The following is a 14357-nucleotide window of genomic DNA, read 5'->3' on the forward strand; positions in this document are numbered from 1 at the left end:
CACTGCACTCCAGCCTGGGCGACAGAGTGAGACGCCGTCTTAAAAAAAAAAAAAAAAAAAAAGAGAAAGAAGAGGAAAAGAAAAGAAAGCAAACCATGAGAGGACACAGAATAACTGATGAGATGAGGCAGAGGTTCTCTATTTTAGATAGTGGAGTCCAGGGAGGCCTCTATAGGAAAGAGCACACCATCCAAAAAGCAGGGAGAAGAGCAGTCCAGGTGGCCGGGATAGCAAGTCCAAAGGTCCTGAGGCAGAATACACATCTGTGCGTGGCACAAAAGAAAGGCCATGGGTTTGGAGAGAAATAAATGAAAAAGAGCTGTTGTCAGGGTCAAGTGGGGTAAAGAATTGATCTTCAATGCAAGGGGATGTCCTTGCAGATTTAAGGGACAGGATCTGATTTGTATCTTAAAACAAGTCCCCAAGCCCCACTGCTGTGTGGAAAATGAACTATAGGGGGAAGAGGTGGAGAGGGCAACAGAGTTGTTAGAGGCAGTGCTTGCTCAATTCTGATGTCCAACAGGCATCTCACATTTAATGCAACCAACAAAAATATCTGGCTCATCATTCCCCCTCAAAACAAAACAAAGCCCCTGCTCCCCACTCAATCTTCCATCTCTGTAAACAGCCCCACCATTCACCCAGTTGTCAAGCCAAAGACACAGGGGCTATCCTTGCCTCCTTCTTCTCCAGTCTACTCTTTCCTTGTCCACTCCTCTGCATTCCCACTGTCCTCCCTCAGGCCCTCTCTCCTTCCTCCCCTCTGCTCCTTCTCCACGAAAGAGGTGTGTTTTTGTTGTTGTTGTTTTGAGACAGAGTCGGGCCCTGAAGCCCAGGCTGGAGTGCAATGGCGCAATCTTGGTTCACTACAACCCCCACCTCCCAGATTCAAGCAATTCTCCTGCCTCAGCCTCCAGAGTAGCTGGGATTACAGGCGCGTGCCACCACGGCCGGCTAATTTTTTTTTTTTTTTTTTGTATTTTTAGCAGAGGGGGGGGGGTTTCACCATGTTAGCCAGGCTGGTCTCGAACTCCTGACCTCATGATCCGCCCATCTCGGCCTCCCAAAGTGCTGGAACTACAGGGGTGCTTTTAGGAACACAGATCGGCCAGGTGCAGTAGAAGGCGGAGGTTGCGGTGGGCCGAGATCGTGCCATTGAACTCTAGCCTGGGTGGAAGAGCGAAACTCCGTCTCAAAAAAAAAAAAAAAAAAAAAAAGAACACAGATCTCCTTGCCTAACATCGATCCCTGAAGGACTTCTTTCTCTTTCAGGATCTTGAATAAGACTTAAGAGCCAGGTCCTGGAGAAACAGAGAGGTGAAGAGGTAGCCTGAAGGGGGCGGAGGCGAGCTCGTAGCACTGCCTCCACGTCCGGCTTGGTTCTTCCGGGCCTCGGAACTTTTCTTCCCGGAGCGGAGGGAAGCCTTTTCAGTAGTACTTTCCGGCGTTATTGACCCTATTTCCCGTGCTGCACCGCAGCCCCTTTCTCTTCCGGTTCTAGGCGCTTCGGGAGCCGCGGCTAAAGGTAAGTGTTGGCCGCGCGGCATCCGATGCCATCCGCGACTTACGAGCGGCGGCGGGGCGCAGGCTGCGGAGAGGACGGGTGACCGACTGTGTGTCTGTGGGGAGCGAAGGCTGCGGGGTGGGAATGGTGTTTCTAGGTCCTAAGAGGGGAATGGCAGGGAAAGCCACTTTATTGGGGAACGCAGCTTTCCGGGGGTAAGGAGTTGATTTCAGGGCATCATTACGTGGGTTTGGGAGTCAGGGACTGGCGTCGGGTCGTGCAGAGTAAGTCGAGACTGGTGGAGGCTGCACATATTCTGTCTGCAGGTTCGTTTCTGGCTTCTGGTCTCACGTTCCACCAGATGGGTCGGGCGGGGGCCGGGTGGGCAGAGGTGGCCCAGCCTGGAGAGCCCCTAACCCTGATCTCCACTTTTGTCTTCTAGGTGCAGACATGGCCAAGTCCAAGAACCACACCACACACAACCAGTGTAAGTTTTTCGGGCCGTGTCTACATCCCAGACCTTGGCAAGGACTGGTTCAGGCAAACTGGGGCAGGGATGAAGGGGCACGTTTCCATTGTGGGCCTGAGGCTGATTGATTTCACCCAGTAATAACTTTAGGGTTATAGGTTTAGAGATCCACTTGAGATACACAGTGTTTTGCATTTAGTAGTAAGGGTTTCCCATATCTCAAGCGTAGCTGCTGTAGGAAGCGTTGGTTCTCCCAGACTTGCCAGCTGTGATGTTGGGTGGTCTTTATCAGAGGAAAGTTCTTTGTTGGCTTAATTCCCTTTTTTCTCCCACAGCCCGAAAATGGCACAGAAATGGTATCAAGAAACCCCGATCACAAAGATACGAATCTCTTAAGGGGGTGAGTGCACTGAATCACGTGGAAGTGTCTTTTCTTGGTTCCAGGTGCACAGTCAAGGCCTTTCATGTAGTTTTTCTCTTACTTTGGCTTCTGCCTGAGCAGAGCCTAACTGGCCTAGCCAAAGCCTGCAATTCCTTTTTCTACGCTACCAGACCCATAATAAAGCTTTCCTTGGTCTTCCCCAGCCTGAAGTGTAACCCTCTGGTCAGGGCATAACCTGCTCCTGGCCATCTCCCTTGCTTGGCAGTGGCATTTAGGGTAAGGAGTGGCCTTGTCTGAGTGTGTTCAGGGCACATTCCCACACTGACCAGCCTTATGACCTCGATCCGACCCAGTGCTGTGCTTGGGGTCAGCTTCTCTTCCTGTGTCAGGGAGTTCTAAGAATTAGCCAAGAAGGCTGGAGGGTCTAGGGGACGGCTGAGCGTGTCCCCAGTCTGTTCCTCCCCTTTTGCTCTCTGTTCTGTGGAGTAAATCACAAACTCTGGCCGGGCGTGGTGGCTCACGACTGTAATCCCAGTACTTTGGGAGGCTGAGACGGGTGGATCACGAGGTCAGGAGATTGAGACCATCCTGGCTAACACGGTGAAACCCTGTCTCTACTAAAAATAACCAAAAATTTAGCTGGGCGTGGTGGCGGACGCCTGTAGTCCCAGCTACTTGGGAGGCTGAGGCAAGAGAATTGCGTGAACCCGGGAGGCGGAGCTTGCAGTGAGCCAAGATCGCGCCACCACACTCCAGCCTGGGCGTCTGAGCAAGACTCCGTCTCAAAAAAAAAAAAAAAAAAAATCACAAACTCTGTGCCTCGGTTTCCCCATATTCTGCCTCGGCTATAAGTCTTTTGGACCAGACTTGGTATTTAATTGACACCTTTTTCTAAAGATGGGAGTGGGGGTGTCCCTGAGAGGATGTCAGGAAGAAACTTGGTGGAACCCTTGCTGTAGGAAGTTGAAACCCCGCAACCTTGGCAGACAGGGCAGCAAAGCGGCTTGTAATTTTGTTCTTGAAGGAGGTCTGTACAGCATTACCCAGGTGCAGTATCGGCTCCCTGGGGTGGTGGTACCCTTTTTCTGGAAATAGTTTCAGGAGGTTCGGTATTTCCACATTTGAGGTTGACTTGATGCTGTCTTTAGAATACTGGGTACCCCTATGGAGAGAGGCATCAGTGAGAGACTTGGGGACCCACATGCTGCCACCTGTACCTTTCCTGCTTTTCAGGTGGACCCCAAGTTCCTGAGGAACATGCGCTTTGCCAAGAAGCACAACAAGAAGGGCCTAAAGAAGATGCAGGCCAACAATGCCAAGGCCATGAGTGCACGTGCTGAGGCTGTCAAGGCCCTCGTAAAGCCCAAGGAGGTTAAGCCCAAGATCCCAAAGGGTGTCAGCCGCAAGCTTGATCGACTTGCCTACATTGCCCACCCCAAGCTTGGGAAGCGTGCTCGTGCTCGCATTGCCAAGGGGCTCCGGCTGTGCCGGCCAAAGGCCAAGGCCAAGGCCAAGGATCAAACCAAGGCCCAGGCTGCAGCTCCAGCTTCAATTCCAGCTCAGGCTCCCAAAGGTGCCCAGGCCACTACAAAGGCTACAGAGTAGGTATCTCTGTCTGCCAACGTGAGGACAGAAGGACTGGTGCGACCCCCCACCTCTGGGCTGCCATCTGCATGGGGCTGGGGTCCTCCTGTGCTTTTTGTACAAATAAACCTGAGGCAGGATTTGTTAGCCTCTATGATCCTGGGACTGGGTTTGGTTGCTCCATCTGTTGGTGTGGGAGAAGACATGAGTATGTGGGTGGTGGTGGGTGGGTGGGAGTCAGGAGATGGGGCCGTGTAGTGCAAGAGGAGGACCTAATGAATGAGAAATGATTGAGGGCTTTTGGGAAGCTCGGGCACATTGCTTGCTGGACTGTAAGTTGCCGAGCAAAGGGAGTAATATTTTTTTTTTAGACAGTCTCCTCTCATCCAGGCTGGACTGCAGTGACGCCATCTAACCTCACTGCAAGCTCCGCCGCCTCAGTTCACGCCATTCTCCTGCCTCAGCCTCCCAAGTGGTTCGGACTAAAGGCACCTGCCACCACACCCAGCTAATTTTGTTTTTGTATTTTTAGTAGAGATGGGGTTTCACCATGTTAGCCAGGATGGTCTCGATCTCCTGACCTTGTGATCCGCCTGCCTCAGCCTCCCAAAGTGCTGGGATTACAGGCATGAGCCAGTGCGCCTGGCCCAAAGGGAGAAATCATAAACGTCCTCATGAGGTCTTAACGCATACTCCGAGGAAGGGGAAGGGGCCCCGCTGAGCAGCTCTGCACTCTGGCCTGAGGTGTCCCAGACTTGGGTTATTTCGGTGCACCTGGTCAGCATCCACTGCTCTGGGCTATGTTAGTTCCCCAACAGCTAGGGATCCAGGAAGGCAGATGGTGGTGGCACTGCTTTACTCCCATGACTGGTTCTGACCCTGCTGTGCCCCTGAGTCAGCTGCTTCACATAGAGGTCTTCATCCTCAGCAGTCAGTGAAGCAAGTAGTAAAATAAGCATTTGTGGAGGCTTCCTATAGAAGGCACCAGGTGGGCACTTCCCAGCTGCACTTAATCCTCAAAACCAGCCTTGGACAGTGTGGAAACTTAAAAAGGGGTGCTGTTATGCTACAGCAGCAGGTGCAGCCCATGGCATGTGATCCCCTAATTCCGAAGTAGATATTATGATTATCTTTGTTTCACTGGTGAGAAAATATTGAAGATAATGAAGCTGGGAAGGGGTGGGGGTAGCATTTGATCCTAGGCAGTCCATGTGGGGCCCTAGGAGGCTTCAGTTGCCCAACCAGGGCTGGGACTGCTAGCTCTTGACTGTAATCCTGGCAGTCTCTGGGAGGCCAACTGCCCCTTGCCAAGGCCTGTCAGGTAGACATGGGGTTGAAAGGGAGCAGGAGCAGGAGCAGGTTGTGTTCTGAAGATGGTTTGGCCCAGACAGGCCACCAAGTTGATGACTTCCAAAGTGAGGTCCCAAGTGTTCCTGCCATGAAAAAAGTGATCCCTTTACCAAGTGCCAGTCTGAGGGGGAGGCCAGGTCAGGGCTTCAACTGGGCTTAAGATCACACCCAGCTGCTGCCTTCAGCCTCCAGCTTCTACATGGAATCTGCCTTGTGCTCAGGAAGCACAAATTTCCAGTTCTTGAGTCTCAACTCATGCACCTCCAAGCTCTGTCGTCTAAGGCAAACTATATTAGTGGAACGTGTTTCTTAATTCTTTTGAGAGAGTCTCGCTCTGTCGTCCAGGCTGGAATGCAGTGGCGTAATCTCGGCTCACTGCAACCTCCATCCCCTGGGTTCAGGCGATTCTCTAGAATCAGCCTCCTGACTATAGGCACATGCCACCACACCTGGCTAATTTTTTTGTTTTTTCAGTAGAGACGGGGTTTTGCCATGTTGCCCATGTTGGGTCTTGAACTCCTGAGCTCAGGCAGTCCGCCCGCCTCAGCCTCCCAAAGTGTTAGGATTACAGGCATGAGCCACTGCACCTGGCCAGTGAAACCTGTTTCTGCATTGCTAGTGGGACCTGGCATCCATCACAAGACTGCTGTACGGGTTCAATGTAAAGTAAGCCAGTCTAGGCCGGGTACGGTGGCTCACGCCTGTAAACGCAGCACTTTGGGAGGCCGAGGCGGGCAGATCCCCTGAGGACAAGAGATCGAAAACATCCTGCTAAACTTGGTGAAACCCTGTCTCTACTAAAAATACAAAAATTAGCCAGGCATGGTGGCGTGGACATGTAGTCCCAGCTACTTGGGAGGCTGAGGCAGGAGAATCCCTTGAACCCGGGAGGCAGATGTGAAACCCCATCTCTACTAAAAATACAAAAAGTAAGCTGGGCACGGTGGCGGGGGCCTTAGTCCCAGCTACTTAGGAGGCTGAGGCAGAATGGCGTGAACCCAGGAGATGGAGCTTGCAGTGAGCCCAGGTCGTACCACTGCACTCCAGCCTGGGTGACAGAGCAAGACTCCGCCTCAAAAAAAAAAAAAAAAACCAGTCTAAGTCCTGGCTCCTTGTCAACTGTGAGCAGGAGTCATTGTTATTTCTATTAGTACTAAGCCTGCAGTCCGCAGCCAGGCTCTGGACTTCTCTTCTGGCTACAACTAGAATCAAAAAATCCAACCACCCCCAACCCACCCATCTCCCCTGCCCCATGCTCAGGGAAGTCAGAACAGGATAGAGCAGATCTGGCTAGATCAGGCTCTGCTCTTGGGGCCATAGTTTACTAGTTTACTCATGGTAAAGCCTGGGGTCCTAGCAAGGCTGACACGGAAACCCACCTCCTAGGCCTCTGTACACACAGATCCAGGGTGCTGAGGCCCCTAAGATGAACTGACCTAGTCTAACAGGGCCCCTGCCCCTCTGTGGCCCCTGCTGCCAATACAACGGTGTACAGGTTTTGACAAGGGCCAGCAGTCACCGTTGGCCCTCTGCCTGCCCCTCATCTGGCAGGGGCCCAGCTGGTACTATTCTGGTCCTGTCTTAGGATCCCAGATGTACACCCAGGAAGATGGGAGTGGTTCCTGAGGTCCTTAGTATCCCCCTTCGATTGGAATGGAATCTCTGACAGGTCAGAACTAAGTATGGTGGCCACTGAAATAGGAACTGTGGCCCTTTCTTGCTAGGCACAGACATGGCTGGATGGTACCGAATGGGTGTGCTGTATCAAGGCGCACAGAGCAGTGTGGGGTAGTGGGGAAGTGCTCACAGCCAGGCTCAGTTTCCTCATCTGTGAAATGGAGATGGTAACATGTCCCCAAGGAAAGGAAAATTCTTGCTCCACGAGTGCCTTGCTGTTAGTAATTCAGAGACAGCCCTGTCCGTAGACTTTATTATTTGGAAGGGGGAAGAGGAGGTCCTTGGCACTGGTTGGGATGGAAGCCCCAGGGGCAAAGGTTGAGGAGTTCCAGGGCTCAGCTCTCACTGGGCAGGGCAGGCACACTGGCAAGGGCAGGCAGCAGGCGTGTATATATGTCCACCCCACGGAGGAACACAGCCTCATGCAGCCGTTCATCGTGGTCGTGCAGTAGCACAGGTGTGCGGTTCAAGGGTGAGAAGCCTAGAGCTGGGACCCCCACCTGCAGGGGCGAGGAGGAGCCATTAAGGGAAAGGCAGCCTCAGGCCCAGTCCACTGCCCAGGCACTCCATGCAAGTGGCTCACCGCACGGATAAAGCGGCTGTCAGTGGCAGCAGGCATGATCTCAGGCTCCAGAGAGAGGTTCCTATAGGAGAAAGAGCCTGATGAATGGAGAGGGAGAAAGGGAAGAATTGAAGGGGCAAGGGAAGGTGGGAGAGAGGCAGGAGAAGGGAGGGGGCAGCAGGAAGGAGAGGAGTAGGGGGCTGGGCTGTGAGGAGAGCTGGCCAGTGTGCTCACATGTCCTTGCAGACCCGGCTAAAAGCTGCCCACCAGGGGTTTGAGTCATCAGTAGGTGTCACTTGGGGGTGCATCCACTTCTGAGGGACGGGAAGGATGGCAGGATCAGGACATGGGCCTGGGCATGTTGCCCTATTTCCCATAGAGTGGGCTGTGCCTGGCACAGAACACCTCCCCACCCCCACTCCTTCACCTACCCAGACATCTGGGTGGCCAGTCCGGCCACAGATCCTCTTTCAGCCCCTCAAATGTCCTAGGTCTGGGATGTTCCCACTCTCCATCTACTTACCTCCTGGGCCATCCTTCAGATCCTAGCCCAAGTGCCCCTTCCTCAAGATGGCTCCCCGAGACCTCAGACTAGTTGGATACTCCAGTTAGAGGTTTTCAGAGTGCAAGGGGCCACGCTTTTCTGTACCACATGTATTATATAAAAGTACAGCTGGGCACAGTGGCTCATGCCTGTAATCCCAGTACTTTGCGAGGCCAAGGTGGGTGGACCACTGGAGGCCAGGAGTTCGAGACAAGCCTGGCCAACACGGTGAAACCCTGTCTCTACTAAAAATGCAAAAATTAGCTGGGTATGGTGGCAGGTGCCTGTAATCCCAGCTACTCTGGAGGCTGAGGCACGAGAATTGCTTGAACCTGGGAGGCGGAGGTGAGCCCAGATTGTGCCACTGCACTGCAGCCTGGGTGACGGAGTGAGACTCTCTCAGAAAAAAGTAATAGCATATAAATGTTTGATTTATATTTCCCTGTTTCACCATACAGGGGCGTGAACTGTGCCTAATTTTATTCCCCACAGCATTCCCCAGCACCCACAGTAGCATCTAGAAACTAATGCTTGTTGGAATAAAATGTGTCTATCACAGATAAAGAAATGCCCAGACATATGCAGACACACCAAGCACACACTCCACTGTTGCACACTTGGGTCTCCTCCAGCTCCCACACTCTCCCATCACATGTCCCAAGTCCATACCTGAGCAAACTCTAAGGTGACCCCCTCGCCAGCTGCCTGGCACCAGCTCTGCAGCTGCTCCTCAAAAGCCTAAGAGAAGGAAGATGAGCTGATCCCTCAGGCTTTCCAGAGGCCTCTAGGACAAGACTGAGGACCCAGGATCCTTCCTCCAAACCCAGGTGGAGGTGGCACCTTGAAGTCCACATCCGGTGCCACACGGAAGTCAAAGCTGGCGCTCATGGTGGCAGGTACCACGTTATAGGCCACGCCACCCTCTAGCTTAGTCAGGTTCACGGACGTCACAGCCCCCTCTTTCAGGTGGGGGTTTGACTGCAGCCTGTGGTGTGGGGACAGGGAAGCAGCAGCAACAGATAAAAGAGGTGGCTCAGACTCTATCCTCTGTGGTACCGCCTCCCAGAGCCACCCCACCGCTTCCCAGACTGCCTCACCTCTGCCATTCCTTCTCCCGGAATGCCAGGATGGAGCTCACAACCTTGTGCTACGAGAATATGAGGTTAAATGGGACAGTGGTCTCAGGATAGAGCCTCCTGAACTCCCAGACTCCCTCCCGGGGTGCCACGTACCAGCTTCTCTGCTGCTGTGTCCTCGATGAAGAGCGAGCCATGGCCTGGCCTCCCAGTGCTGGTGACCCGCACCCCTGGGGAGGTGTAGGGGGAAGGGAGTGTCTTCAGCATGAGGGGCTGGAGAAACAATCTGCCCTGGGGTGGACCCAGGTCTCCCCCTCATTCCAGGCTCCTCTGGCAGGGTCCTGTCCCCGCTCAGGGCCCATAGCGTACAGCTTGTTTCTGCCCAGTCAGGGCTTGCCCTCAGAGAAGCTCAGATAGGAAAGAGCTGGGAGGCAGAGGCTCTGGGTTCGAGGCCTTCTCAGGCCTCAACTTTTGCTGTGCAACTCTTCATAGGACCGTGCCCTTTCTGGCCTAGCCTCCCACCTGTAGAGTGAGCCCTCCCTCCAAGCTCATACTTACACCAGGGACTCCGCTCACTATAAAAGACAGTGAAGGCATCAGTGGGGTTGGCTATGCCTGAGGAGGGAAAGGGGGTTCAGAGGGTGGAGCAGCCCAGTCCCCACTAGCAGCCTCCTACTCCCTGCCTGGCTGCTCATCAGCTTGCCAACCTGCTCACCCTCATCCAGGGCAAATCCTGCCCTCAGGGCGTGGAACTCAGGCCGCTGCACGAACAGCTCCATGCCTTGGTGACCCCCAACCTCCTCATCTGTAAAAGCAGCAGGGCCATGAGATGAGGAGGCTGCCCCACCCCCACCCTCCCCTTTCCCAGAGGTATCTGAACCACTCCTACCAGGCACAAAGGTCATGTGGATGGTTCTGGGGAACCGGTGGCCCTCCACCTTCAGCCTCCTCACAGCCTCCAGGTACCTGAGGGGGCATAAGCCAGGTGCTGGGGGAGCCACCAGATGCTCAGGCTGGCCCGGCAGGCAGGGTCAGCAGGGTGGAGTCCTGTGCCCTGGACTTTACCCTGCCACACCCTGATAGGGACTCCAGAAAGTCCATGCTTCTCTCTGGGCTGCATCTCCCTATCGATGCAATGGTCATGGTAGTAATTCCTGTCCAAGGGGTCAAGGTGTCCCTTGGCCTTAAGTTTCTCCAATCACCCCTCCAGGTCCTGGGTCAATCCACTAGACCAGTGGGGACATTGTGGAGGAGCGGGAATGGAGGACACTCACTGGATGCTGACGCACTTCATGTCTTGGGCACCCCTGGCATAGATGTAGCCCTCAGAATCCTTGAAGGCCTCAAAGGGGTCGTGACTCCAATGTTCCTGGGGGCAGGGATGGGAAGAGGGGCCCAAACCTCCAATTTAGCCATTAATCCACTCTGGTCAACAGTGGCCCTTCCCTAGGAGCCCACCATAGGGTTGGAGTGACAGGTGGAGTGGTGGGGGAGGAAAGACGGGGGCTGAAGAAGGCAGCTGATTGCCATCCCCCATCACTGTCTCCTGCTTCCCACCCCCTAGTCCCTACCCCACTCTGGCCCAGATCTTGTTGCTGGACGAAGGCTGCTTGAGTGGTGTAATGTCATAAGGATGTTGAAAGTCAGTGCCAGGACTGGGACCAGGACCATGCGCTCCCTGAGGCTGGATCCTGGGGTCTGCATCATGTCTGTCCCCAACGTCTGCAATGCCCACCGTCCCAGGCCCTTACACACCTTGAAGACAGGCACCACATCCGTGTGGGAGTTGAGCAAGATGGAGGAGAGTGCAGGGTTGGTGCCTGGCCAGGTCAACACGGTCACCACATAGCCAGGTGCCACCTGGAGATGGTCAGGAGGGGAGGTGGTCTGAGCAGGGTGAGGAAGTGCCCAGGCCCACCTCCCTTCCCTGCTTAGGGCCCCAGGCTCACCTCCACTTTCTGACAGCCCAGGCCCAGCTGGCGGGCTCTCTCCTCAAAGAAGGCCACAGCAGCTCCTGGAGGCACAGAGTGTCTGGGGCTGCTTCTGCCTACTCACAGCTTCCCACCAGCCCAGGCAGCCCGGAGAAGGGAGCACACCCAGAAATGGGCTGCTGCCTCCCCAACACACTCCATATCCCTCAGAGACACTTGCATTTCCATCCCCAAGAAAGAAGATATTTTTGGCTATTCAGTGACCCTTTCTGGAAGGCCAGGGGGACGTCCAGCGTTGGAGGAAGGTGTTATCTTCCTTAAATATGGGAAAGATGACATGAAGAGATTCACCCACCATATCTCAGCTGATTAATCACAAAGGAGGAATTTGGGCCCACGTTCAGAATTCCCAGTCACCAAGTTTTTGTTTTGTTTTTTTTTTTTTTTTTGGGACAGGGTCTCACTCTGTCATCAAGGCTGGAGTGAAGCGGTGCGATCTCGGCTCCACTGCAACCTCGACTTCCCAGGCTCAAGTGATCCTCCCACCTCAACCTCCGGAGTAGCTGGGACTACAGGTGCGCCACCGTTCCTGACTAATTTTTGTATTTTTCTGTAGAGACAGAGTCTTGCCATGTTGCCCAAGCCAGTCTTGAACTCCTGGGCCCAAGCAATCTGCCAGCCTCAACCTCCTGAAGCGCTGGGATAAAAGGCAGGAGCCACCTCCCAGGCCCTAACCACCAAGCTTGATTCCCTAAGGGCTGTGGCCTTTGTCCAGCCTCAGTGGGCTTCTGGAGGGCTTCTCCTTCCCCTGTGGCTGCCTGAGGATTCCCCCACCACTCCTGCCCTGGGGAGTGACGTGAAGTTTTTCTTTAACCAGCTGCCATGAGTAACCTTGGGCAGCAGCAGAGCGTCTGGGGAAAGGATTCCTCCATAACCTGGAGGGGCTGCCTCAGTCTATTTACTTGGGCAATGACTGGAGGGGTTGGGGAGCCATTTGGGACAGCAGAGGGGGGCTCAGCTGGGTGACAGGTGTTGGAGGCTGGTTTAGAGCACAGTCCCCGTCCGTAAGGCCCCGTCACAGGCTCTGGAACCACCGTCTTCTCACCATAGTCAGGCTTGGGCTGGACGGTGCGGATGCGCAGGTACTGGCGGAAGAGCGTCACTGATGGATGCTCCTCCTCGGGACCCTTGCTGGTCATGGCGCTGCGCGTGGTGAGCTGGGAGCAAAGTGAATGGCTAACTACCCCTCCCAGCCCCTGGACCCGGTGCGCTCCTGCACACAGCCCGTCCCTACGGCGGCTCCCGGATTTCCCACAGGGGTAGGATTTCCCATTAAGGAGCACCCATTCTGTTTCAACTCTGGGCTGTCTGCTTCCAGCACATTTCCTTATTTAATCCCCCAAAAGAGCCCCATTAAGTTTGTGCTCAGAATGCCCACTTTACAGAAGAGAAAGCCGAGAGGCTCAGAGAGGTTCGAGGACAGCTCAGAGTAGCCCAGCGAGGTTTGAACCAAGACTTGTACTCCCCCATCCCTCAAAAAACAACAACAGGAAAAAACCCAACGCCTCCCAATTGCCCGGCTTCCAAGCCACGGGGCCCCACCTCACTCTCCTGTCGCTGAGTTCACGCTCGCCTCCCAGCGCCCGACCCTGACTGTGGCCTGGACTTAGGGTACAGCGAGGTCGCCTGCGAGGTCGCAGGCTCAGGACCGCCCCCGTCCGCCCACCACGTGCCCCGGGCCGGATGTCGGGGCGGAGACCAAAGACCGCCAGTGAGGGTCGTCCCAGCGCTTGCGGCCGCGTCGGCGCGGAAGTCCCCGCCCGCCTCCGGTTCGGGCCTCAGCGGGATTACTGGAGGTTTAGATCAGGATCCCGCCCCCGGGCAGCGGCCGCCGCAGCCAGCGCCGCCCCGTGAGCTGCGAGCTCCGGGCTGGCCCCGCCTTGACAGGCCCGCCCCGCCCCACACCACAGGCCTGCCACTCCTGCCCCCGGAGCTCAGGACGGTCCCGTCCCTTAAGGACGCCTCCTCCTTCAACCCCCGGATAGGGCGGGAGGAAAAGGGTCCGCCCCGAGTCTCTGAAGATGCAGAGCTGCAAAGCCCTCGGCCTGCGCCCCTGCGCTCCTCGGCAACAGCTCCCCTGTGCAGGACCCTGTGCAGGCCTCGGCCCCTCTGGGAGGTCCTCCTAGCGCCTCAGCTCCACTTGTACTGAAAGTTACTGGTCATTATCTGTCTGCCCACACTGTGAGCTCCACTTCCTGCGAGGTTCTGCCCCTGGCCATGCCGACCCCGGACACTGTGCCAGAAATGGGAATAAACGCATGGACAAGAGCACGTGTGACGGTGTGAGCGTGCCACTGCGTGTGCAGTCTATCAGTGGGTATGATTGTGTATGGGACAGTGTGAGATGGTGGGTCGGTGTGATGATGTCACTGTGAGTGGATGCAGTTGTGACCCTGGATGACAGTGTGAGGAAACTGGCTCTTCTGCAGCCACCGGAGCGGGAGGCTAAACAGGCACAGGTGTACCACTGACCCCCTGTAGGCCACAGCTGCAGTTGCCCACTTGTGCCCCAGCTGCCCTTTGTACTCCCAGCCAGGTCTGCCCTCTGCTCCAGGGGCTGAGTCAGCTTGGGGAAGGGTGAGGGACAAAGACTTAAATCTCTAGGCCAAGGAGGCACGCTGGGGGGAGGGGTTCTGTCCCACCTTTCCTGAGGTTTAAGTCTTGGCTGCTCTCACATAACATGAGGGCAAATGAACTTTAACTCATAACAATGCTGGCTAATTCTTTATTCAGTTATTTTTTTGATACAGTCTCACTCTGTCATGTGGGCAACTAGATTTTAACTCATAACAATGCTGGCTAATTATTTACCTATTTATTCATGCGGGCAAATAGACTTTAACTCATAACAATGCTGGCTAATTATTTAGCTATTTATTTTTTTTGAGATGGAGTCTCGGCTGGGCGCGGTGGCTCAAGCCTGTAATCCCGGCACTTTGGGAGGCCGAGACGGGCGGATCACCAGGTCAGGAGATTGAGACCATCCTGGCTAACATGGTGAAACCCCGTCTCTACTAAAAAATACAAAAAACTAGCCTGGCGCGGTGGCGGGCCCCTGTAGTCCCAGCTACTGGGGAGGCTGAGGCAGGAGAATGGCGTAAACCCAGGAGGCGGAGCTTTCAGTGAGCTGAGATCCGGCCACTGCACTCCAGCCTGGGCGACAAAGCAAGACTCCGTCTCAAAAAAAAAAAAAAAAAAAAGAGATGGAGTCTCACTCT

General features: G+C 54.8%; 2 protein-coding genes across 11 annotated transcripts; one reads left to right on the top strand and one right to left on the bottom strand.

Annotated features, from left to right (window-relative positions):
- Nucleotides 1-1379: 1379 nt before the first annotated feature.
- Nucleotides 1380-4104, top strand: RPL29 (ribosomal protein L29). Of its 4 annotated transcripts, none has more exons than XM_025377794.1 (4): nt 1380-1525; nt 1947-1991; nt 2309-2373; nt 3589-4086. In XM_025377794.1, the coding sequence occupies exons 2-4, from the start codon at nt 1955-1957 to the stop codon at nt 3958-3960; spliced, it is 474 nt and encodes a 157-aa protein (XP_025233579.1). In that variant the 5' UTR covers nt 1380-1525; nt 1947-1954; the 3' UTR covers nt 3961-4086. The 4 variants fall into 4 exon arrangements, with proteins under 4 accessions (XP_025233579.1, XP_025233581.1, XP_025233580.1 ...); XM_025377796.1 differs by having other exon boundaries at nt 1525-1651; nt 3589-4104; XM_025377795.1 differs by lacking the exon at nt 1380-1525 and adding an exon at nt 1544-1642 and having other exon boundaries at nt 3589-4104.
- A 3072-nt stretch (nt 4105-7176) lies between these two features.
- Nucleotides 7177-12993, bottom strand: LOC112619217 (aminoacylase-1). Of its 7 annotated transcripts, none has more exons than XM_025377177.1 (15): nt 12687-12993; nt 12185-12296; nt 11098-11162; nt 10904-11008; nt 10423-10517; nt 10038-10114; nt 9864-9953; nt 9707-9763; nt 9305-9378; nt 9170-9219; nt 8913-9057; nt 8742-8810; nt 7763-7842; nt 7550-7610; nt 7177-7466 (listed from the first exon to the last, which is right to left on the bottom strand). In XM_025377177.1, exons 2-15 carry the CDS (start codon nt 12276-12278, stop codon nt 7302-7304), a joined length of 1227 nt encoding a protein of 408 aa, XP_025232962.1. In that variant the 5' UTR covers nt 12279-12296; nt 12687-12993; the 3' UTR covers nt 7177-7301. The 7 variants fall into 7 exon arrangements, with proteins under 7 accessions (XP_025232962.1, XP_025232961.1, XP_025232964.1 ...); XM_025377176.1 differs by having other exon boundaries at nt 12682-12992; XM_025377179.1 differs by lacking the exon at nt 11098-11162 and having other exon boundaries at nt 10904-10968; nt 12682-12993.
- Between the last annotated feature and the right edge of the window lie 1364 nt (nt 12994-14357).

Source organism: Theropithecus gelada, chromosome 2, assembly GCF_003255815.1.
Source record: "Theropithecus gelada isolate Dixy chromosome 2, Tgel_1.0, whole genome shotgun sequence".
NCBI classification, from domain to species: Eukaryota; Metazoa; Chordata; class Mammalia; order Primates; family Cercopithecidae; genus Theropithecus; species Theropithecus gelada.

Coding starts and splice junctions, on each gene's coding strand:
- RPL29 (XM_025377794.1), top strand. CDS start 1,955: ATGGCCAAGTCCAAGAACCACACCACACACAACCAGT. Junction 1,992..2,308: donor CCACACCACACACAACCAGT/GTAAGTTTTTCG, acceptor TTTCTCCCACAG/CCCGAAAATGGCACAGAAAT. Junction 2,374..3,588: donor GATACGAATCTCTTAAGGGG/GTGAGTGCACTG, acceptor CCTGCTTTTCAG/GTGGACCCCAAGTTCCTGAG.
- LOC112619217 (XM_025377177.1), bottom strand. CDS start 12,278: ATGACCAGCAAGGGTCCCGAGGAGGAGCATCCATCAGTGACGCTCTTC. Junction 10,115..10,422: donor ATGAAGTGCGTCAGCATCCA/GTGAGTGTCCTC, acceptor ATGCCCCCTCAG/GTACCTGGAGGCTGTGAGGA. Junction 7,467..7,549: donor ACAGCCGCTTTATCCGTGCG/GTGAGCCACTTG, acceptor TCGCCCCTGCAG/GTGGGGGTCCCAGCTCTAGG.